General features: G+C 38.8%; 3 protein-coding genes across 23 annotated transcripts in view; all 3 read left to right on the forward strand.

Annotated features, from left to right (window-relative positions):
- Positions 1-10,414, forward strand: part of LOC136265172 (uncharacterized) — a 40,932-nt gene extending 30,518 nt beyond the window's left edge. Inside the window, exons 1-6 of one of the 6 annotated variants that reach the window (XR_010705416.1) lie at positions 523-795; positions 1,601-2,193; positions 2,253-2,814; positions 8,132-8,251; positions 9,128-9,289; positions 9,340-10,414. Coding sequence is in view for 4 of the 6 variants with exons in the window: in XM_066060015.1 (XP_065916087.1) it covers positions 8,242-8,251; positions 9,340-9,746 (417 nt within the window). In the remaining 2 variants the exon portion in view is untranslated. Of the gene's footprint in view, positions 1-522; positions 796-1,600; positions 2,194-2,252; positions 2,815-8,131; positions 8,252-8,298; positions 9,093-9,127; positions 9,290-9,339 lie in introns of those variants that run through there. The other 5 variants (XM_066060013.1, XR_010705417.1, XM_066060014.1 and 2 more) reach the window with 5 other exon arrangements.
- The window catches only part of LOC136265169 (uncharacterized), a 67,025-nt gene that overhangs the window by 39,942 nt on the left and 1,709 nt on the right, over positions 1-25,374 (forward strand). The window contains exons 1-9 of one of the 16 annotated variants that reach the window (XM_066060001.1): positions 13,647-13,769; positions 13,829-14,913; positions 18,267-18,459; positions 20,132-20,229; positions 20,935-21,045; positions 23,330-23,385; positions 23,433-23,538; positions 23,588-23,744; positions 23,795-25,335. The gene's annotated coding sequence lies outside the window, so the exon portion shown is untranslated. The other 15 variants (XM_066060000.1, XM_066060004.1, XM_066059996.1 and 12 more) reach the window with 15 other exon arrangements.
- LOC136265168 (tripartite motif-containing protein 2-like) lies at positions 10,577-13,100 on the forward strand. Its single transcript, XM_066059994.1, has one exon. It carries the CDS (start codon positions 10,675-10,677, stop codon positions 12,910-12,912), a length of 2,238 nt encoding a protein of 745 aa, XP_065916066.1. The 5' UTR covers positions 10,577-10,674; the 3' UTR covers positions 12,913-13,100.

Genomic DNA, 25,374 nt, shown 5'->3' on the forward strand with positions numbered 1-25,374 from the left:
GTTCTATCAAAATTTTTTGTGGTATACATGGGTATATAATTACATATTTTAAATTATGGTGTTCTAATTAATTTGTGAACATGCACACCTCATGCTGACCAGAAGTTTCTGGCAACATTGCTTCCATGTGCTGTATGTGCTTCTAATTACCCAACATACAAATTGCAGTAACGTCTGTGGACATGTTTTGGAAGAGATCATGTGGACAAGAGTTCTACCAGAAATTTAATGTATGTAACTGTTTGTTATGTTGTGTTTTGCGTAGTTTTGTTTACTGAGTTGTTTCGGGGGGTCAGCAACTACAAAAAATCCTGCACGAGATTTCAAACGTTTGAGATTTGACAAGAGATCAAACAATTTATGGCATAGATAGTATATTCAGAGCAAACAAAATCTTTAGTATCCGGAACACTTTAATCATGTGATCCTAATTATAAGTATCCGAATACGTACGAAAAGTTTCAATTCTAGATTTATAGAAATATACGGAACTTTGTGACAATTTTCAGGATTTCAAAGAGTACAGTTACGCGTATGGCTTCTGAGGTTAGCACAGCTGGAGTTTACTAATGGATTCCCATGGTCACCAGTAATTATCTAATTAGTCTGTGGCTTGTTTATCGCGTGGCGCGCCCAACAAGAAAATGTCTTTTATGATGAAATAACCTGCCACAAACGAAGAAAGAAGAGCGATATACATGAAGGAAGCGAAGTAAGTGTTGTATCTTCTTCATCGTGGTCTAATGAATATAGCGATCCGTAATTTACCGACTATCTTCCGGTTACGCAATTAAGGTGGCGCTAAAGTAATAACGCGCATTCTTGACAACAATCTGCTGTGTCTCAACATGGTCTCAATTTAAGACATATTGAAAGCTAGTACTTAATTTTTGCATACAAATAAACTATGCATACAGGAATCTATCATTCGTAGAGAGTATAAAGCGTAGAACTGCTCTCAAACCAAGAAATCGGTGGTACTTAGTGGACCACAGAAGACACGTTATCTCTCAATAACCTCAAGTTTTAGCTCCAATACTTCACATGATGAAAGCATACTATTACAAGAATCATCCTACGTATCAATAAGTGGAAGCGATTTACAAGTCGAAATATATGGCGTTTAAAAGCAGATGATAGCCTTGTTTCACCGTTCGCACCAAGCGAAGAAGCCATAGAATGGACATATGATATACCGATACGTAGAATTATTCAGACACTATTGCTTACCATTCATACGAGGTTTTGTGGCTGTTCAACCCGTGTCTACAGAGAAAAGATAATGTTTGTAACAGGCTGTAAGGTGAGTCGAAACAAATAATAATTATTAGTAGCGCTTGTTTTCACGTTGTCAAGGTTGTCAATTTGTTGTAAAGGTGAGTTACATTCCACCTGAAATGTGTAACAGCAGCTGCTTGTTGTTTTTGCTAACAACTCACCTGTTATTCGTGGCTGTTTTTACGCTTGGTAAGTTTATTATGGTTCTGCGCCGAATTAGCCCCCGCCTGATTTACCACAAATTGCGTAGTATATGATATGTTACGTCATATGTATTTGCTATGGCTTCTTGTGCGCGTCATTGCTTTATCGCCACCTTAAGAAACAATAACTGTGGCCACAGAACAGCTGCGGGCGCCTCAGTTTCTACACCTTGATACTAAAATTAGAACTAGTTCGTCATTTTAGACCCGATAGGCATGAAAATTTCAGATGGGCAAGCATGGTATTTATGCATTAAAAGAGCGTTTGTCGTTTTTTGATAGCTCCTTCTGGCGAAGAATGGCGTGGAGGTAAAGAAGACTGATTAGTGCCAGCACAAAAGTGGAAGAAGAGTATCTGATGACTGAGAAGCCAGAGAACAAAAATAGAAACGCACGTTTGTTTGTACAGTTTTCAATAATGTATTTTTAAAGAATCAAGTCTCTAGGGCATAAACTGTGGGACTAGTTCTAGTTAGAAGCGAAAATTTATAAGTCACCTTCTACAGTGAGTTAAGACATGGGATTTGAACTAAAATGTGCAGTAGTGATAGCTTATTGCAAATAAAAAGAGTTTAGTAGAATAGTTCAATCCATTCGTAAGTTATAGGAGAAAATATAATTTACGGGAAGCCATACGCGCAACTGTACAGAGCACCCTTAATTAAAGGAGTTGCCTCTCGAGAAAGTTCTGAGGTTTGATTCAACGGAGAAGGTGAGTGAAGATTACAAATTTTCTAGTGGAGTCTATACATTTACGCCAATTTGCGCTAGGTCGATTCACGTGGAGCAAACTCGGGAGTCGTGTCCGCGCCTGTATTATCCTGCTCGCCGGAATCTCGGTGCACTGCAAGAAGCCACTCCTAGCATGGATGCATCAATCTAGGGGCCGGAGCTGGTGAAGTCAGCAGGAGAAGTAGCACTGAAAGGTTGGTCTGCTGTACAATACATGTTAGAGATGGTGCACGTGACCACTTGGCCATGGTGAGCTACTATCACAGCCACTACAGTCACAGTAAGGCTATCCCTGACACCTAAAACTGTAGTACCACCAACATGAACAACCTCAGACTAGAGACTGAACTGTTGATGAAATTCCAAGTGTACAGGAATCATGGCTATATGGTGCAGCCATCTTCAGCCTGTTCAACAAGAATGATACAGAAATATGGCTGTAATCCCATCAAGATGATGTTCGTGACAGATGTCTATTATAATAATTTCTTCATAACCCTTCGAAGGATGACTATACAGTCTCCCTGTTGATGGAATGGGAATGTTGTCTATATATGTCTTATTGGTCATCAGTTGTGCTTCCTTCATCACCATCATTAAGGTGAGTTTGTAACAATAAGAAATATCTGAGGGGTCACCAACGCCCACGCAAAATATCAACATTGTGTACAAGATTCTAAATATTTGTATATACAATATAATTGTTTTACAGTGACATTTACATCCTGCTACTTGTGCCAGGGAGAGTGGCTGACACAGCCTAGGGGACCACAGGAGCCTTAGTTTACAGAGACACAAGTGTACTTCACAAAATCCAGTGGGCAATTAGCTAGTCAATCCTAATCGTGGTTTGACTGGAAGTCTTGCTTTGATCTTATCCTTCGTTGTGACTCTAGTAAAGATTTGTGTGACTCAAGAAGACTCGCCGATTGCATGTCCAACTTGGTAATTGAGTTTGTGAATGAACAAAAACGAAAAAATCGGATTTTTACATAATTTCAGATTTCAGGATTTCTAAATATTTATGGGTTTCTAATTGGATTTTTTCAGATAGTGTACGTGAATTCCAAAGTGTTGGTGACCCAGGCGACATGGATGTGGTGACCCTTCGGGAAATATCTGAATATAATTTTAATACTTAAGACATTTTAAAATGTTACTAGGTGGCTTACTTGTCCAAGTACACAAAATTTCAACTAGAGTATGGACCATAGCGCATCGATAAAAAGTAGTGAAACAAACTGGAGTGGTGCACAACATGCATTAAATCACAGTAAAACAATAAAAAGTGTTATATCCCTACTGTACTCAAGATACCATAATGGAAATGCACAATAGGGATATAATACTTATTGCTTTACAGTGATTTAATATCATGTACTACTCCAACTTGTTTCAGTACTTTTTATCGATGTGCTATGGTCCCTACTCTAGTTGAAAATTCCAAAAAAAATTTATGTACTTGTTTGTCAACTTTTTTTTGCAAATAATTATTATGAATGGTTAACCCATGCATACCGCATCTGAAATGACGCCGCACACCCCAACTATATCAACTATCATCTGAAAAGTGAAGTATCCATTACAATTCATTGTCAGCTATGTTCAACCTGTTACACAGCATTTCGAATCAAGAACTGTTTGAAAAGCACCTCTACAATCCACAACCGAAAGAAAGAAATGGTGCCGTGCACCCCAGTTATATCAATTATCGTCTGAAAAGTGAAGCATCCATTACGCTTTGTTGTCGGCTATGTTCAACCCGTTATACAGCAGTACGAATCAAGAACTATTCGAAAAGCACCTCTGCAATCATAACAGCCACTATGAAAAATATGGATGATTTCCGTTACGAAGGGAAACCATCACGAACTACCGCCAAATCTACACCCTTCACTGTCAGCAAAGATGAATGGGACACAAAGAAGGACACTGGTAAGTCCATGAAGAATGCATTGTACGTACTGTGGTATGCCGAAAGGTATCCTTGGGCTGAAGTGATGTCAAACAGTGAAAAAATCAAGCCTATAGCCTTAGCCTTTATCGAGTTACGCTTGTCTGAAGGCATCAGGCAGCCAGTCAGTCAGTAGAAAATTCCATTAAATAAATTATTTTTTAAATTCCATAGCAACTTGTTGAAAGCGTTTCAGGTCAATTTGAAAGCTTGTTTGGGCTTAGTTTTACGTAACCAATTCTGCCTCATTGTCGTCAGGGGAAATTGAGGCTGTTTTTTGAGTGATGTTATTTTGTGGTCCACACCTACTCCTTTGTGGTCCCTTACTATACAGTACTATCGTACTGTATGATGAATGTAGGTAAAAACTGCAACAGTTTTTGTGTGTGATAAAATGAACACTCTTTGTTATATTTAAGTGTTGAACAATGGACAAATTATAAATAAAACTAAGTAAATCAGTGATGGTGTTAGTTTACAGGGTGTGTGGCAATATTAAACCAGTTGTGTCCCAAACACTGGCTGAAGGTTGGCTGTAGTGTGCTCCTGGTTTCCTAAAATTGTTTCCCAAAAAGTGTTTGTGTACAGCATATTAGTAAGAGATGGGGGCACTCCCCCTTTCTCTTCAACTGCTCTTGTTTACATAGAAATTCTTGATGTAAATGACAATGCCCCAAACTTTTTACAGCCATTATACAAGTCTGACATTTCTGAATGTTTATCAATTGCGATGTATGTCTTTGTCTGTCCACACCCACAATTGTGCAGTGAAGAAGCTTCATGTTAAAGGTATCCAGTGTGAGCACGTTACACTCTAATAGCACGTGTGTTAAAGGTCCACTGAAATGGCAAAATACACTTTGGCTATTATCAATCCTTGCTACTAGTGGGATAGGTTGGTGCATGTGATTTGGTCAGTTTATTTTGTTTAGTAGATATAACACGTTTTAGTGTATTTCAAATATATTACATCATAACACATCAGACAAAGAAACTTCAGTATGCGTAGGGTGCCATTAAAGCGACAGAAACATCCATGTACAGCTAGATTCAATTTATTTTCACGTCATATCTAGCGTAACAACTTGAAACATGGTAAGAACTTGTACTGCAACCAATTACAAGCCTATGGGAGATAGTAAGTGAATTTACGTTGGTCTTGTGGTGAAGAATGCACGAGAATGCCTGTTAAAGGGACTGTAAATCAACAGTACAGTGCACGTCTAAGTTTATTTTTAGATGTTTTGAATACATTTTAAGGGTCCCATACAGCTGATGGAGGTAGAGAAATGTGAGGAAAAACAATTGTGATGACGCCACTGGCAAGATATGCCCGAAATGTTATCCTTACCAGGCAGAGAAGTGACTCAGGAAAATGTAATATAGATTTTCATGGTACTGCTAACTCAACTTTGTAAACAAATCGAACTAATCTTTCTTCCGTGAAGCATAATGAAGTGTGAGCTTAGCACACAGGATGAGCTGCTACAGACAACTACAGAACAATTACACTACTGTTTTCCAGCGGAACATTCAAATAATCTTGGAACACTATGAGGTTGAAAAGGAGAGCTTGATATTGCCACCTGGCCATTAGACTTTCACTCTTTCCCATTGTAATAAAAATACTTCCGGTTCTTTTTCTTACATCACAGCATGACGTAACTGGACTTTGTGGCTTAATATCTCGGTACATCAACATAATTGAATTATTAAAATACCTGCACGTAACATGCGTGTCCAGCCATGTCCTAACACTTACACCTGTGAACACTCTAATAGAACATACACCTGTGGTGTGAAATTCTTTCCCAGTAGGCTGTACTGGTGTTGTAGCAACTGAAAAATGACAGCTCAGGCCTTGTAGACTATCAGAAAGTGTGAATTCCTTTGAGTTCTCCTCTCTTATTGTTAATGGCTTCTTACATGTTCACTAGCCACAAATGATGAATTGTGAAGGTGTAGTAAACTAACAATGAAACTGGAACAACCAGGTAGTGGCATGTTATATTTGGAAAACCAGCTGAAAATTTTAAAGCAAATGTTTGATGTACCACATGTGTTCAGTTTATAATTGATGGCATAGTTCATTATACTGTACTGTATATTGAATTTGACACACAAAAATGTTAACAGTCACCCAAAACAATCTGCCATATAGGAGTGATGTTACAGGTTTTTGCAATTGAATTCGTCATCTTTGCGATTGAATTCGTCCCGTTTGCAATTGAATTCGTCGGTATTGCAATTGAATTCGTCGATATTGCAATTGAATTCGTCCCGTTTGCAATTGAATTCGTCGGTTTTGCAATTGAATTCGTCGGTTTTGCAATAGAATTCGTCGCGTTTGCATTACAATTCTTCATAAACAAAACGGCTCCAAGAAACCAACCCGTTCATTAAGAGATGAACTATTTATGCCTTGGAGAGTTACACTTGAGACGCTAGAAAGTAATTGGAGGTGGTAGTATGCGAAGTTGATAGCTGTCTGACAAGTTAATTAACTTGCTCGCGAGTGACCACACCCATCGCGAATGGCGCAGTAGAGTTTGGAATGTTGCTGGATAGGCTGTAGAGGAAGAATTATTGCCTTATAAAGAGTTGTTTACTACTGTTGTACTTGAACAAGTTCTTGTAGCAGCTGCTACATCATGTTTTCATGTTTCCTCCAGCTGCCATTCTTGTTACGGACGAGTTTAACTGCAAAAGCGACGAATTCAATTGCAAAACCGACGAATTCAATTGCAAACGGGACGAATTCAATTGCAAAACCGACGAATTCAATTGCAAACGGGATGAATTCAATTGCAAAAGCGACGAACTCAATTGCAAACGGGACGAATTCAATTGCAAACGGGACGAATTCAATTGCAAAAGCGACGAACTCAATTGCAAACGGGACGAATTCAATTGCAAAGTCGCCGAATTCAATTGCAAAAACCTGTAATAAGACTGATAGTTGGTCAAATGGTACAATATCATATCAGTGTTTTCTTTACATTGTACAGAGAAATTTGATGCCATACAAGTATTAGGGACCCGCCAATTATGCTCATAATTTTACCTATTATGCTATGCTGCACTGCTCAAAAATTTACCTATTATGCTCAAATTATGCCCAATTATTTATGCCTCAGTTCTCATACTCTACTAATAATTTCCAGTTTAGGCCCCTATTCGGTGATTATTAGTTTCTCATCCACCGCCTGCATCCTTCTCAAGCTACCGCATGGTAAGCCATTATTTACTCTGTGCATGCTCAGAAGAACACGTGATGCCAAACTCTTATAATTTTTTGTTGATGAACGCTACAATTCGCTATATATCGCCAGGAGAACTGTTGTTTTCCTTAGCAAATTGCTGCAGTGCCAGTTGCAATCGTGTTCTATCGACTTTACTTTCAGTTGACTGTCGAAAAACAGTTGGCGATCACGAAAAGTAGAATCAGCTGGTGAAGGAAATGTTTGTAGTAAGAAAGACAGACAATTTGGACAAGGTCTGTACATCAGTGTGAAAATAATGGCATAATGGTAATACCCTCCCGCCCGCATCATAATAATTAGAAAGGCTGGATGAGAAACTAATGATCACCAAATAGGGGCCTTATGGGATAAATAGTAAGTGGCTGAAGCACAAACTTACTTGTCAAAATGCATATCACAGAAAAGATCGATATACTCTAATAGAACAGTCAGCTATGTGATTGTTCTATTAGAGTTACTGACTGTTCTATTAGAGTATATCGATCTTTCTGTGATAGCTATTTTAATAAGCAAGAATTCATACTATTACACAAATATTCTACCTATTATGCTAGCATTATGCTCAATGCTTTCAGGCACCTATTATGTTCATAATTATGCCAGCATAGTCTCTAACAAGTATTGAAGACTGAATTAGCTAAAAAAACAGCATGTTAGTGTGCTTTAATTGGAGGTGTAATATTTTGTACTGTTACCTGCAGGAAGCTACAGATAGAATACAATCTGTCTATGACCTGGAGAGAAGACAACTTTCCAGATGGTTGGTTGAAGAATGTACCTGGTACTGTACCTTGATTAGGGACTATATGGGATGAGTGATGGTGAGTATCTACATCATATGACATCATGTGTGGTGATAGAATGTTAGGATGTCTATGGTTGGTGATTTACAAAGATTACAAGATATTTCACAAGAGTTGTCTGTAGCTGTTGCAGGGGCGGATCTAGGATTTATAAAAGGGGGGGCTAACTCAAGGTATTGATCTCTTGGGTAGAGGTGTGCAAAGCATGCTGGAACTAGGGGGATCTGGGGGCATGCCCCCCAGGAAATTTTTGAAAATAGATACTAAAATATTGCAATTTGGAGACATTTCCACATAAAATTCATAATATTTTCTGCCTGTAGATATTTAATATACTGCCTTTAGATTATAGGTATGGCTCTCTGAAGCATTTTGTTAATGGAAAAGTTTGGGTAGGTACAGACAACCAAGTACATGATGCACCCTCTCACAATTGCACAACACTGAATAGGTGCATGTTAAAATAATAGTGTTGAGAAAAATCTTGAAATTTGAACAATACAAGATTGAATCTGAGAGCCTTTTCAATGGAAATTGTGTACCTGAATTAAGTATTGCCATACATATTAACTACGCAAGTAGATGAATGAAGCCCTTTAAACAGACCACCGCACTTCAGTGTATGTATAGGTGCAGGCAGATTTGGAAAAATTCCATAACTGAACCAACTATATGCTTCCAGTGAATGTTCTATTAGAGTAGTTAGCTGACTGTTCTATTAGAGTATCTCGATCTTGTACACCTCCAATGCTGGTCCGGGTCCTTGTTACATAAACTTTAGCATAAATCCACTGATAATACCTTGGAAAGATGTTTATAAGGTGGTTTTATGAGTATTTGTATTATTAGTGATCATATAATTATGTTAAGACAAAATTTCATTATAATATTCAGCATATTGATCAAGTAAAGCCTAAAAGTGAAGGGGGGGCTTCAGCCCCCAAAGCCCCCCCTCGATCCACCCTTGTATTGAACGGCCTAGTGTTCTCCCTGAGAAATCTATTGATTATTTAGCAGAGGCATGTCCTTTGGCTGCAGTAACTAGTGATTTTCAAGGTAACATTTTTGTTTCTGTACATGTTCTGATTTGTTTACTTGTGTTTTAGATTCTCTATCACTTGGCATTTCACGATCCCAGATTAGTGGCAGTCTTACTCCACAGCCTGTCCGTAGTGCATCATCAACTTCAGGACTATCACGACGATCACAAAGCTTTGATCAGTTAGATGATCCTGCTATCTACTACTCTGAGATTCCTTACACATCACAAACTACGGGTCAGCCTGTGTCACCATTAACTGTATCAACTACGCCCCCACCACCCCCACCTCCTGTTTACAATTTTGCCCCTGCACTACCCCCACCCCCAGTGCACAAGCCATCACAATCATCATTACACAAAGACAAGGTGAATGCAGAGCAGCCACCACAGCCACCATCAACAATAGCAGAAAATGGCGTACCCCTTCCTCCTGTAAATGCTAGTGCTGGCTGGCGGGATCGAACTCCATAAAAGTCCAGAGAGTGTAGGATCCCCAATACGTCCCAGCACACCAGTAGAAAAGCAACTGTATGTTGAAGTTGACCCACCTAGTTTTCTTCTCTCTCAGCATTCCAATTCCGTCTCATCCCCACCTCCCCCTGTTCCTAATAAAGTCCCACAACTAATGACACCTCCAACTACACACATGAGGAGATCTGATTCTCAAGTACCACCGCCAAAACTACTCAAGCCATCCTGAACGAGTGTTGCTAGTAGTTACCAAGACAACAGTTACAGCAAGGATGAGAGTCCACCTTAAAGGTGCCAAACTGGAGAAGGCTGTTAGTAATGACCGCTCTGCACCAAAGGTGTGACCCTACTAAATAATTATATTATCATTGTAATACAATCCATTTTGGTAAGGTTATTTATTTATTTATTTAATAATGCTTTACAGCACAAGAGCTGAAGGTCTGTAGGACACCTGGTCCTACCGCCTGCTCAAAGACTTTAGCTACTTAAGTTATAACTGGATGTAAACCTTCTGAAGTTAATTTTGTTGTCATATTGTAATGTACTGTCCAGATTATCACTGCTCTAATGTTAGTCACTATTACACTGTAACATCACTTGAAATGTGTAACTTTTTGTAATCACCTAACCATGATATAACCATAGATAATATATACCTTACCTTATCTATGATATGACCCACACCAGCCCCTGAGCTAGGGTTCACAGCCTGAATATCCAGGCAGTACCTTGGGAACTACAAATCGTGTGATCAATACAGCTATTCTTGCTACCTCTCCCACCCAATTCCCTGGTGGTTCTGATTTTGGCTGTGCAAGGAATATAAAGTCGCTAACTAGTCTGGCCATAGATTTATAGTTGATCACTTTTGTTTGGGTGGGGATTTTCCCCATCCGAACAAAAATTATGATAACTACATGCACCAATGGCTGCCAAGCAGATCAAGAGGATGACTGGTCACCTTGCGTGTCCTATTTGTTGTGAACTGTACAAGAATCCTAAATATCTCCCTTGTTATCACTCGTACTGTGAAGCGTGTTTGACGAAGCTACAAGAAAAGTCAGCGGACAAATCCAGCATCGCTTGTCCCGAGTGTAGGAGAGCTAGCGTTGTACCAGCTGGAGGGGTAAAAGATCTGCCTAACAACTTTTTCATTAACCGCCTCTTGGATGAAATTGCTCTACAACGCAAGGTTGAGGGAGAAGAGGAAGCTAAATGTGACCTTTGTGTTAGGGAGGACCCGGTGGAAGTTCTGTGCCTTGACTGTAGCGCCTTCCTGTGTAGCGTATGTACTAATAACCACAAATACAGCAGAGAGTGGCAAAACCACAACATGATGCCACTCAATGAGGTGCAGTCTAAGAAAGAGAATGTCACGGTAAAACCAAAAGCTAAGTTTGCGTTATGCCAGGAACATGAAATAGAACTGAATTTTTATTGTGAAACGTGTGAGCAGTTGGTGTGTCACTACTGCATCATGAAGGATCATTTCCAACATGAACATGATACTGTGAAGAAGGTGGCTAACAAGTATCGACAAGAAATGGATGACATGATGAAACCAGTAGAGAAGATGATTGAAGGACTGTCAACTGCTCACAATAAAGTACATGGTGTAAAAGATGAGATTGGAGCTAAAGCTACCAGTGTTGACAAGGAAATTGATGCATATTATGAAAAGGTGCAGCGACAGTTGCTCCAACGATTACAACAACAAAAAGATGATCTAAAAACAGAGTTGCATAAAGTGTTGGGACAGAAACAGAAAGAAGCTTCCCTCCATTTGGAGAAGATGGAACATTCCCAAGCAGAACTAGAGAGTGTGAAAGAACTAAACAGTGCAGTGAAGAGAGGGTCAGACCAAGAAGCATTGTTGATGAAGAAACAAGTGATGGATAACATGAAGAGGTTGAGTGAGCTCTATGGCAAGTTGGGAACTGAGGCAGTGGAAACTGTTGCTGTAGAATTTGAGTGTGTCAGAGGATTTGATCAGTCATTTCCACAGTTTGGTAAGCTTTATATCGGTCCCAATATTTCCATTGCGAATTCCAAAGCTTTAAACGTACCTAAAATGATTTCAAAAGGGGAAATGATTAATTTCAACATAGTCACTAAAGATCACCATAATCACATCTGCCACAAAGAAGGTAGTGATATTACCAGTCAAGCACAGTCCAGTAGGGGAGATGTCATTCCAGTAGAAATGAAGGATAACAAAGATGGCAGCTACTCAGCATCATTTATAGCCAATCATGTGGGAGAAATAAGACTGTCAGTTACTATTAACAAACAACACATTAAGGGAAGTCCTTACCTTGTGAATGTGCACAGAAACTATCGTGTAATGGATAAGCCAAACAAGATTGTTGATGGAGGAGGACTGAAGCTACCATGGGGTATTGCATTTGGTAAGGATGGAGTATGGGCTGTTGGGGATGACAGAAACCATTGTGTGTGGATGTTTGATAGTCAAGACCAACTAATTAGAAAGATTGGCAGCAATGGAAATGGTAGCGGACAATTTAATCGTCCACTGGGGGTAGCATTTGATCCTGATGGCCACTTGTATGTCACTGGTATTACTAACTGCAGGGTACAGAAGTTTAATCCTAATGGAGACTATTTGCTTCAGTTTGGCAGTAGTGGATCAGGAAATGGGCAACTGAACCTTCCCGTAGGTATTGTAGTTCACAATGGCAGAGTGTACGTTGCTGAATGGAGTGGTAACCGTATTTCAGTATTTCAGTGTGATGGTCAGTTTTGTCAAACATTTGGTTCAGGTCATTTATCCAATCCTTATTACATCACTGTGACCAACAATGATCAGTTACTTGTTGCTAATTATGGTCACCACTGCATCTCCATATTTACACTAGATGGTGCCTACATGGGCAACTTTGGTGGACGAGGAGCTGGCAGGGGTCAACTGAGTAGACCAACTGGTATTACTACAGATAAGTATGGCTTCATCATTGTGTTAGAACATGGGAATTGTCGTGTATCTGTCTTTGACAAAGATGGTATATTTGTGCACTGCTTTGGATCCAAAGGCTCTGCTCAAGGAAAGTTTTCATATCCTCATGGAGGATTAGCTATTAGTAATGATGGTAAAATCTACATCACAGACTATGGTAATAACAGGATCCAAATCTTTTCTGACTAGACTGACTAACACATGTAGCTTGTTTGTATAGTGTGTTTAATTGTCTCTTAGTCATATGTAGACCTTTAGGAAATTTTATTTGTTTATTTTGTATATTTCTAATGATATTTCTCTTATCAAGAACGTACTGTGGTAGCATATATTATGTGGTCATTACTACTTACTTAAGGATACTATTTATATTTTGAGCCATGGAAAATAGAAAGAGAACATAAGGTGCACGTGAAAAGGGGAATTCCCTAATGATTATCTGAACAAATGAAAAATTATCACTATTACAAAATATGTCACTACTTATGTTCTATCCATTAAAACATCAATGTATTTTTTTTAATTACAGGGGCATATAATTACATAATTATGCATATGGCATTCTAATTAATTTGTAAACATGCACACCTCATACTGACCAGAACTTGGTGACGACATTGCTTCCATGTGCTGTATGTGCTTCTAACTACCCATCATACAAATTGCAGTAACGTAGGTGGACATGTTTTGGAAGAGATCATGTGGAAAGGAGTTCCACCAGAAAGATAAAATTATCTTGATCATTCAACTGTTTGTTACATTGTGCTTTGTGTATAGTTTGTTTACTGAGTTGTTTCGGTGGGTCCGCGACTACAAAATATCCTATATGAGATTTCAAATCTTTGAGATTTGACAAGAGTTCAAACAATTTATGGCATAGATAGTATATTCAGAGCAAGCAAAATCTTTAGTATCCGGAACATTGTAATCACGTGATCCTAAGTATCGGAATACGTACGAAAAGTTTGATTTCTTATCTACTAGATTACAAGATTTCAAAGGAGTTACCTCTCGAGGAGGTTCTGAGGTTTGATTCAATGGAGAAGGTGAGTGAAGATTACAAATTTTCTAGTGGAATCTATACATTTACGCCAATTTGCGCTAGGTCGATACACGTGCACTGACGTGGAGCAATTAAACTCGGGAGTCATTTCCGCGCCTGTATTATCCTGCGCCGGAATCTCGATGCACTTCAAGAAGCCACTCGTAGCATGGATGCATCAATCTAGGGGGCGGAGCCAGCAGGAGAAGTAGCGTTGACAGGTTGGTCTGCTGTACAGTACATGTTAGAGATGGTACACGTGACCACTTGGCCATGGTGAGCTACTATTACAGCCACTACAGTCACAGTAAGGCTATCCCTGACACCTAAAATTGTAGTACCGCCAACATGAACAACCTCAGACTGGAGATTGAACTTTTGATGAACTCCAAGAGTACAGGAATCATGGCTATGGTGCGGCCTGCTATACAAGAATGACATAGAAATATGGTTGTATTCCCATCAAGATGATGTTCATGACAGATGTCTATTTTTATAACTTTCTTCATTACTCTGAAGGATGACTACACGGTAGTCACTAGAGTGAAGATTACAAATTTTCAGTAGTAGAGTCTATACATTACATCAATTTGCGCTAGGTCGATACACGTGGAGCAAACCTGGGAGTCATGTCCGCGCCTGCTTATCTGCACACCGGAATCTTGATGCACTGCAAGAAGCCACTCCTAGCATGGATGCAGCAATCTAGGGGCGGAGCTGGTGAAGTCAGCAGGAGAAGTAGCGCTGACAGGTTGGTCTGCTGTACAGTACATGTTAGGGATGGTACACTTGGCCATGGTGAGCTACTGTCACAGCCACTACAGTCACAGTAAGGCTATCCCTGACACCTAAAACTGTAGTACCATCAACATGAACAACCTCAGACTGGAGATTGAACTGTTGATGAAGAAACTCCAAGAGTACAGGAATCATGGCTATGGTGTGGCCATCTTCAGCCTGTTCAACAAGAATGATACAGAAATATGGTTGTAATCTCATCAAGATGATGTTCATGGTAGATGTGTCTATTTTTATAACTTTCTTCATAACTCTTTGAAGGATGTCTACATGGTCTCTGTTGATGGAATGGGAATGTTGTCTATGTCTTATTGGTCATTAGTTGTGCTTCCTTCATCACCATCATTAAGGTGAGTTTGTAACAATAAGAAATATCTGAGGGGTCACCAACGCCCACACAAAATATCAAAATTGTGTATGAGATTCTAAATATTTGAAAATACAATATAATTTTTACAGTGATATTTACATTCTGTTACTTGTGCCGGGGAGAGTGGCTGACACAGCCTAGGGGACCACAGGAGCCTTAGTTTACAGAGACACAGGTGTACTTTGTAAAAATCCAGTAGGCAATTAGCTAGCCACTTCCCATCCTAGTTTGACCGAACGTCTTGTCCTTCTTCATGACTCTAGTAAAGATTTGTGTGACTCACTAAGACTCGTTGATTGCATGTCCAACTTGGTAATGAGTTTGTGAATGAACAGAAATGAAAAAAATCAGATTGTACATAATTCAGATCATTCAAATATTTATGGGTTTCTAATTGGATTTTTTTCAGATAGTGTATGTGAATCCCAAGGCGTTGGTGACCCAGGCGGCATGGATGTGGTGACCTCTCAGGAAATATCTGAATATAATTTTATAAATAGACCATTTAAAAATGTTACTAGGTGGCTTACTTGTACAAGTACACAAAACTTTAAACTAGAGTAGGGACCATAGCACATCGATAAAAAGTACTGAAACAAGCTGGAATAGTGCACAGTATTAAATCAGAGTAAAACAATAAGAAGTGTTATATCCCTACTGTGCTCAAGATACCATAATGGAAATGCACAATAGGGATATAACACTTCTTATTGTTTTACTGTGATTTAATATCGTGCACTACTCCAGCTTGTTTTAGTACTTTTTATTGATGTGCTATGGTCCCTACTCTAGTTGGAAATTCTAAATTTTTTGTGTACTTGTTTGTTAACTTTGTTGTAAAGAATTATTATGAATGGTGAACCCATGCATATCGCATCTGAAATGGTGCCGCACACCCCAGCTATATCAGTTATATATATATATATCGTCTGAAAAGTGAAGCATCCATTATGCTTCGTTGTTGGCTATGTTACACAGCAGTACGAATAAAGAACTCTTCGAAAAGCACCTCTGCAATCAAAACAACCATTATGACAAATACGGATGATTTCTGTTACGAAGGGAAGCTATCACATGCTACCGCCAAACTGACACTTTTCGCTGTCAGCAAAGATGCACAAAGGAGGACACTGGTAGCCGATAATTAGCTGTTTTTACCATAATCGGAAATCGGGTGTAATGGGCTGTGACCAGCAGATTATTAGTCTATTCAGCTTCAACAGATGCAGTACCACTGGAGGGGGGAGTGTATAAACAGTGGAATGGACTACTGGAATGGTGGAATGGAATTTTTTAAAGTTCAATATCAGTTTTTACATCCAAATAAGTACAACTCCTCCCCTTAAGTAAGCAAATAAATAGGATTCCCTTTGAAGTGAGCTCTTTTAGCATAATATTCACCTCACCATAAACAAAGTTTACCAATGTAATGTACTGTAAAGTCAGTTATGAACATGTACAATGGCAGTTTATTGGGAATGCCAAGAAGACTCCTGACTTAACCCTTGTTCCCAAATGATAAAAGATTAACTAGCTAGCTGATTACATGTATGCATTGTAAAGTACATTCACTGTATAATGAAGTATTCATCTATTTATTATCAACTTTACCAGTTAGGCACTGGAGGGTGAACACAGAAGGCAGAGCCTGTACGAGGTGTTTACCACTAACCTAGCTAGGAGCCTAAGCGAAAATCTTTGGGTAAAGTGAAACGGGACTATCTTGTAAGCTATGAGAAAATTTTAAGCCAAATTAAAGTTTGTTGTGGCAGTGCCACATTACATACTGAACCAAGCCTCCATTAAGACAGTTAGTTTCAGACAAGTAATAAAGTATTGAGGTATAAGTCATATACAAGTGTTGTGGTGAGGAAAAGTATGCTAAATGAACCGATTTCAAGGGGAATCTTATTTATTTGCTTACTTAAGGGGAGAAGTTGTACTTATTTGGATGTAAAAACAATATTGAACTTTAAAAAATTCCATTCCACCATCCCAGTAGTCCATTCCACTGTTTATACACTCCCCACTGGAGGGCTGGCTCTGGTATGTACTTAGGTAATCTGTTTATGTTTTGTGGTAACCACAAAGATAAACAGTGATGATTCAAGCTCTAGCTTACTTGTCTGACTAGCAACTTTGAGTTTAGGTAGGTGTACATACTCCACTAAAAGTAGAGCCAATGCTGTGAGATTGCACAAGTATTATTTGTAGAGACCTGCAATCGGGTATCGGTTAACTATCGTTAAACAGGGTAAAAATATATCAGATATCAGTTTTTCCTAAAAAGTGGGAATTGGTACAACACTAAAAATTACACACACCCTGTACACTAACACCATCAATAATATCACTGATTTAATTAAGGAACTTGCGCATTGTTCAACACTTAAAACCTCCTCACCGCCAAATTTGTAGAGGCATCTAAGTACTGCTTCTAAACTGCTATAACTTACAAACCATACCATACAATCCTATAAAACTATACATCTATTTACTTGCTACACCTAACACTTATATCTGTGAGTACTCTAATAGAACATACACCTGTGGTGTGAACTGCTTTCCCAGTAGGCTGTACCGGTGTTGTACCAACTGAAAAACGACAGCTCAGTCCTTGTAGACTATCAGAAATTGTGTATTCCTTTGAGTTTAAAGGATGATAAAACAGGGCATGTGGGCACAGACTACACTCCATCACATGATGGTTTATATCTCAGTACTGGAATAGCATATTTGTATTCTGTATCTTGTGTTATATGACCAATTATACGTTTAATAAGGAGTGATAATTTCATGACTAGTATAATGGTATAAAAAGTTACGCGTCATGAAAGTTTGAAAAAGTAAACAAAAAATAATTTATGTGCCCACATGCCCTGTTTTCGCAGGCCCAGCTAAATTCATAATCAATGGTCTACACTAATCTGAACAGACTTTGTGTTGAGAACAGTGCTGTGTATTAGTGATGATCCAGTGTAGTATAACCTTTGTATGTACTAAATGTTTTGTACACTCTTGAAACTTCTCACCAAACAACTGGTGGAATGTGTAATGAAGAAGATTACGTTGTTTGTGCTTAATGATTTCACATGGTATTAAAAGTGAAGTGCTAAGTTAAAGTGTGTGACATTTCAGTATAGTGTGTACTCTACTATTCTGTTGTTGTTGTTGAAACACAGTACAATGTAACAAGATTTGGATATCAGGCAGTTTGTACAAGTATTGTTTCCTACTATATAAAATGGTTGAATGTCCTTCATAATCTGTACCATTGTATTTTTGAAATTCAGTGTGATTGTTCAATTAGAGTGTTTTCTTTGTATGTTATAGTTAGAAGCACCGCGATGCATGGAAGATTGGAAGAATTTAAGGAATGTGACAGAAGTGATCACTACATAAACACATAATATTCATAGTTGATGTTATCATATTGTAGAGTTGAAAAAGAGTGTCAATGAAGCAAAAGAAGCTTGTACCAGGACAGTTAAGACAAATAAAAATCTGGCAAAGAAAACTAAGAAAGGTGAGGACATGTTTTGTGTGTAATGTTCCCAGGTCATTCCCTAATGTTGGGTCATGTTGTTGGTGTTTGTTACTTGTCAATGTGGGACCATGTTGGTGTTTTGGTCTTGTCTACTAACATCAAATAAGTCACATAAGCCATCTTGAGAGCAAGTGAGAATTAGGAGTTCTTCTAGTTAAAGCACTGCCGAGCATATGTACGGAAAATATAGCACAGTGTTAAGGGGCTAATACAGCATGAGGCAAAGCTGAGTGCTGTATTAACCTAGAGACCCCCCCCCCTCCAGTGCTGTATTTTTCACAAGCACTTTAAGTGTTTTATTGCATGGTCATCTTGCTCGGAAAGATTTTCTTGAGTACCTGGATCGCTTGGTGATCAGACTATCAGTAAGTTGTCATATAATCTATTTGTAGTCATAGAACAATTTGGTAGGATTAGTTTGGCTAGTTTTAGCATTTGACAGTGTCACACATGTGATCCATTGTGCCATCTGTGTGGGATTGTTGCTTCAATTTTCCATTTTAGACTATCAGTAAGTGTTCATGTAATCTATTTCTAGTCATAGAACCAACTGGTAGGATTAGTTTTAGTGATTTACAATGTCATGCATGTGATCAATCGTGCTGTCTGAGTGGAGTTGATTCTTACATAACTGCACTGCATAACTGTACTGTATTTGCCCAATTAGCCACATAACTGTGCTGTATGACTCATAGAGTACAGTTGTGCAGCTAATCGGTACAATATGCAAATACACCATGTGGTGGCACTTTTATCCTCCCACAAGTACAATAAGGGAATATAAAGTGTATCATTTGTTGGTATGCATGTTTGTTAAATATGGGGATCTTTGTATGGTGTAAGTGTATTGTGGAAAGTATAGCTAACATTTTTGTATTGTGTTTAATATTAATCATAGCTAACCTCAGGTGGTCAGCCACACCAAATCATGTCTAGAATTCTACATATTTGGCAAAAGGTTTGCAATTGTCTTTGTTTTCATTGAGAACACTATGGGACTATCTAGTGTTAGTCTCGTGCCCAGCCTTGCTCGCGCTAACGCACAAACACTGTCTGGTGACAATCCTCCAGTTTCTTGGGCCCGGAAGTGTGATCCAGCCAAAATATGGGCTGGCCAATCAGAATCAACAAGTCACATGATCGCATGAATGTATTGGAAGTAGACGAAAAAAGCAGATGAGAGTCACGAATAAGAAAACATAGCTTGACAACAAACATCTTGAACAGCCTAGGTAAGTAATTTCTGATAAGTGGCTTTAACTTGACGTTTCACCAGAAATGAAACGCTATCATATAATAAATGAAGAGATGACATCTAGTAAACGCCCTATTCTGAGTTTTACTTTATTCCTAGCCATTTTTGAATGTATTTTTTCACTGTTTTTAACAATTATGCAACTCCTCAATTCTGATTGGACAGCTAATATTTGGCTGGATTGCACTTCCGGGCCCAAGAAACTCGAGCATTGTCACTGGGTGGTGTTTGTACATTAGCGCATGCCCAGCTGGGCACGAGACTAATCTAGTGTGGCACCCATTAGTGATTTGTCATAATTTTGGCTAATTTTATCTTACAAACAGATTTGACCGGATCTGTGAAAACTTGATATAATCAGGCATCTTTAAATTCCATGTTATTAAATCTTCTTAGCCAGGTGTATGCTCTGGTGAAGTTTCAGCCTCGTATGCCAAGAACTGTTAGAGTTGCAGCCCTACAAAGTAGCAACAACAGAAAGATCACTTTGTGCAGTAAGTATTTAGTATTTGGAAAGTAACTTTTGAACATGATAATATATGGAGTTGAGGCTTGCACCATCATGGGTAATCGATTTCTGGGAACAAATGTCCATAACTTATGTTCCTGTAGGTCTACTGCAATGAAATAAAAGATTTCTAAACCCCGGCCTCAAATAAGGTAATATCCACCAGTACACTTCAACCAAATACTATTATAGGATTCATTTGGACAGTTACAATTAATAGTGAAACAAATGTCTTGTGTTCAGATTAGACAGGTTTTGATTACTGACATATGTAATGGATGCTTTCACCGAAAGATCATATCATTCTCAAATTTGATATGGGAATTATTTCTTTAGTGATAAATGTCAACTATTACTGTCTGTACACTGCTTGTATAATGAAGAAATGAATTATTTCCTCAAAGCAAGTTATATGTGACCAAACACACATACGTACTTTTTGGTGGTACAGTGGAACCATGCAGAGTAATATCAATGGCAGATCTAGAAGGATTTCAGTAGTTTCGACAGAAACCTCCTTTCAGAATTTCACTTTTAAGTGATACTGGCTGAGTAAACCATTCTCCTGTTGTAAATAGCTCTTTATCATAACAGTAACATTTAACTTACAAAATGTCTTCTTATTCATCTCAGGCCAACTAGGTCAAATGCACAGCAGCTTATCTGATCACTCAATAATTTATTTTTTCAGGTGCTTGTTTCTGCATGAGTTCAAAATGAGGAAACAAAAGAGAAGAGACCTTGATGAGAACTTGAAGCAAGTAAAAACCATTATCTTTCTTTGATAAAAGAGCAAGACCAAGTAAGGATGTCTAAATGGTATCACAATAATGTAGCTGCATAGCTATACTAATGTTATAGCTACTAATGCAATGGCTTTATGGAGAAATATAATACACCTCCCAGAAACTCTCTTTCAAAAATCCTAGCTCCGCCACTGAAGGTGCTAGTCTTGCCAGCCAGCCTGTATTGTTTCTCTTTTATGATTTTCCCGACCAAATGACAATAGAAAAAATACAGGCTGGCTGGCAAGACTATAGAGGTACACCAATAATCTGATTGGCTATCAGTTATCGGCTACATCATCCTTGTTTTTGCGTATCGGTGTTGGGTCGGTACAAGCAGCAGATATACATAAACATCTATCTATGGGCACTTGTGCTCTAGTAATATCCTAGCAACACCTGTTTATGTAATGTCAGCTGTTGATTACAGTCCCACTCTGTCACTTTATAACTAAATTAAAATGGAAATTAAAATGTCTATACTATACTATATTGTAACGGCTTTGTTTATCAGCTTGATAATATTATTTTATATCAGTTATCTGAATATCAGCTAAAGTCATATCGGTGTACCTCTAATGTGGACATCTACTGACCAATAGTGTCCTGATTATCAAGGTGTCCTGATTATCAAGGTGTCCTGATTATCAAGGTGTCCTGATTATCAAGGTGTCCTGATTATCAAGGTGTCCTGATTATCAAGGTGTCCTGATTATCAAGGTGTCCTGATTATCAAGTTGTCCTGATTATCAAGGTGTCCTGATTATCAAGGTGTCCTGATTATCAAGGTGTCCTGATTATCAAGGTGTCCTGATTATCAAGGTGTCCTGATTATCAAGTTGTCCTGATTATCAAGGTGTCCTGATTATCAAGGTGTCCTGATTATCAAGGTGTCCTGATTATCAAGGTGTCCTGATTTCCAGGTCAGTTTATGTACTAAGGGTACTTCACAGCCTTAACTAAGTGTCTGGTGTCCTCAAGTGTCCAGGTTCCTGTGTATATTTCACTGTAACATAATCATCTGTCCTCACATTTCTTTATGAACCTAACATTTTCTCCTTTCTAAATCCTCAAAGTGATCTACAATTGTTACATAACCCATCCTCATATTTCTTATTCTGTCATGATTAGGCTTGTGTGATCACTCATATTGTATATAAGGAGCTGAACAATACTGCATGTAATGTTAGGTACTACACTACCTACTGTGTACAAAAATACAGTACTTGGAGTGTGTCAAGGTACACCTCCCAAGTGCTTTACTTTTTGTACACACAAACATAGACAGTAATTTAAGTGATATGTTGTATTTCCTGGTTGTCTTGCCTGGAGAGTTCATCTCAAGTGCCTGGACACTTCAATTTTCAGTGATCAGACTATCAGTAAGTGTTTACATAATCTATTTCTAATTGTAGAACAAACTGGTAATTGCCTAGTTTGCACACATGATCATTCATGCTGTCTGGATTGATGTCTGGTAGTTTTCATGATAATCGATAACTGTACTGTATTTTCCCAATCATCTGCACATCTGTACTGTATGACTCATACGGTAGTTATGTAGCTAAACAGTACTGTATGTCCTCATGTAAAGTACAGTAAATACTAGTTAAGGCACCGCCACGAGTGCAATACGGAAAATATGGCATGAGTGTGTGGGCTAGTGCTGTATTCAGGTTGAGACCACACCAGAGTGCTATTTTTCATATTGCATAAACATGGCGGTGCTTTAACTGGATTAAAGTACTTCCTGGTCATCTTTGTTTGGAGTGTTCATTTTGTAGACTTGAACCGTGCATCACGTGATTACTCGTAGCACCTTCATCCCTTAATAGAAATAGTAGCAACAAGGGAAAGCATTAAGGTCCCTAACAGTAGATCCCATTAATAGCGTTCGGGCCTGTGGTCCCTACTATACTGCATGATAACAGTTGTACTGTACAATGTATGCATTAAGGCTTGAATGCATATATACTCTGTAGGTGTGCTTTAACTGTAGCATATTTTAATCTGATGAATTGTGCAGACGTAGTAAACTAACAATGAAACTGGAACAACTAGGTAGTGACATTTTGTACTTGGAAAACCAGCTGAAAATTTTAAAGCTATGTTTGATGTACCACACATGTTCAGTTTATAATTGATGGCATAGTTCATTATGCTGTATTGTGTATTGAATTTGACACACAAAAATGTTAACAGTCACCCAAATAAAATCTGCCATATAGGAGTGATGTAAATAAGGCTGATAGTTGGTCAAATGGTACAATATCATATCAGTGTTTTCTTTACATTGTACAGAGAAATTTGATGAAGTACAAGCATTGAAGACTGAGTTAGCCAAAAAAAAACCGCAGGTTAGTGTGCTTTAATTGGAGGTGTAATATTTTGTAGTTAACTACAGGAGGCTACAGTCCGTCTATGACCTGGAGAGAAGACAACTTGCCAAATTATTAGTTGAAGAACGTACCTGGTACTGTACCTTGATTAGGGACTATATGGGAGTGATGGTGAGTATCTACATCACTTTACATCATATGACATCTTGTGTGGTCATAGAATGTTGGGATGTCTATGGTTGGTAATTTACAAAGATTACAAGATATTTCACAAGAGTTGTCTGTTGCTATTGAACGGCCTAGTGTTCTCCCTGAGAAATCTATTGATTATTTAGCAGAGGCATGTCCTTTGGCTGCAGTAACTAGTGATTTTCAAGGTACCATTTTTGTGTCTGTACATGTTGTGATTTGTTTACTTGTGTTTTAGATTCTCTATCACTTGGCATGTCACGATCCCAGATTAGTGGCAGTCTTACTCCATAGCCTGTCCGTAGTGCATCATCAACTTCAGGACTATCACGACGATCACAAAGCTTTGATCAGTTAGATGATCCTGCTATCTACTACTCTGAGATTCCTTACGCATCACAAATTACGGGTCAGCCTGTGTCACCATTAACTGTATCAACTACGCCCCCACCACGTCCTATTTACAATTCTGCCCCCGCACTATACCCACCCCCAGTGTACAAGCCATCACAGTCATCATTACACAAAGACAAGGTGTATGTGTATCCTGAGAAGCCACCACCGCCACCATCAGCAATGACAGAAAATGGTGTACCCCCTCCTCCAGCCCTGGCTGGCGGGATGACTTGATGGCCAAACTCCGTAAGAGAGCAGAAAGTGTAGGATCCCCGATATGTCCCAGCACACCAGTAGAAGAGTAACTGTATGTCGAAGTTGAGCCACCCAGTTTTGTTCTCTCTCAGCATTCCGTGTCCGTCTCATCCCCACCTCCCCCTGTTCCTACTAAAGTCCCACAACCAATGAAACCTCCAACTACACACACGAGGAGATTTGATTCTCAAGTACCACCACCAAAACTGCCCAAGCCATCCTGAACAAGTGTTGCTAGTAGTTACCAAGATAACAGTGACAGTGATGATGAGAGTCCACTAGCTAAGGCCCTTAAAGGTGCCAAACTGAAGAAAACTGTTAGTAATGACCGCTCTGCACCAAAGGTGTGACCCTGCTAAATAATTATATTATTATTGTAATGTAATCCATTTTGGTAAGGTTATAACTGGATGTAAACCAGTGGAGGATCTAGATGGGTTTCTGCTTTTAAAAACCCTAGATCCGCCACTGTAAACCTTCTGAGGTTATTATTGTTGTCATATTGTAATGTACTGTCCAGATTATCACTGCTCTAATGTTAGTCACTATTATACTGTAACATCACTTAATTGTGTGACCTTTTGTAATCACCTATAGAGCAGTTTCAAAACGATGGTAACTAAACATTACGTAAGTGACCACACCCCCGCCGCCATATTTTTGTACCACCTGTGAACGCGTGCTACTGTTAAAACTGTTTACATTGGTCAAGCGTTTGGTCAGGAAGTCTTATACTATTGTTTAACCATTGAATATCATTACTGGTAATTAGCTTATGATACTATATGGCTGCTTTCACAGATTCGGACTCAGCAACTGCAGCATATCCTCAAGAGTCTCTGTGAACATGCACAGAAGTTAGTGGTGAGCAACAAGCGGAGGTATCTAGAGAAGATAGCTGGCATAGGAGATCCTTTTTGTATACCAAAGACTGAATTAAGCAAGGAAGCTTTTCCTCCAGTGGAAGCAACAGACATTTTCAACTACCTTGTTTTGGGCTATAGCTTCTGCACATCTCAAAGGTTTAAAGCATACAAAAGTCTTGATGCGTATAAGTATTTTGTATGTGGGTTTGTAAACTGCTTTGGATCTAAGACTTATGGACAGAGGATAGTTACTGTTGCAAAGGTAAGTGTTCTCACTGGTCATGCTGCTTCTATGACATGC

Source organism: Dysidea avara, chromosome 8 (assembly GCF_963678975.1).
Source record: "Dysidea avara chromosome 8, odDysAvar1.4, whole genome shotgun sequence".
Lineage (NCBI taxonomy): Eukaryota > Metazoa > Porifera > Demospongiae > Dictyoceratida > Dysideidae > Dysidea > Dysidea avara.

Coding starts and splice junctions, on each gene's coding strand:
- LOC136265168 (XM_066059994.1), top strand. CDS start 10,675: ATGGCTGCCAAGCAGATCAAGAGGATGACTGGTCACCTTGCGTGTCCT.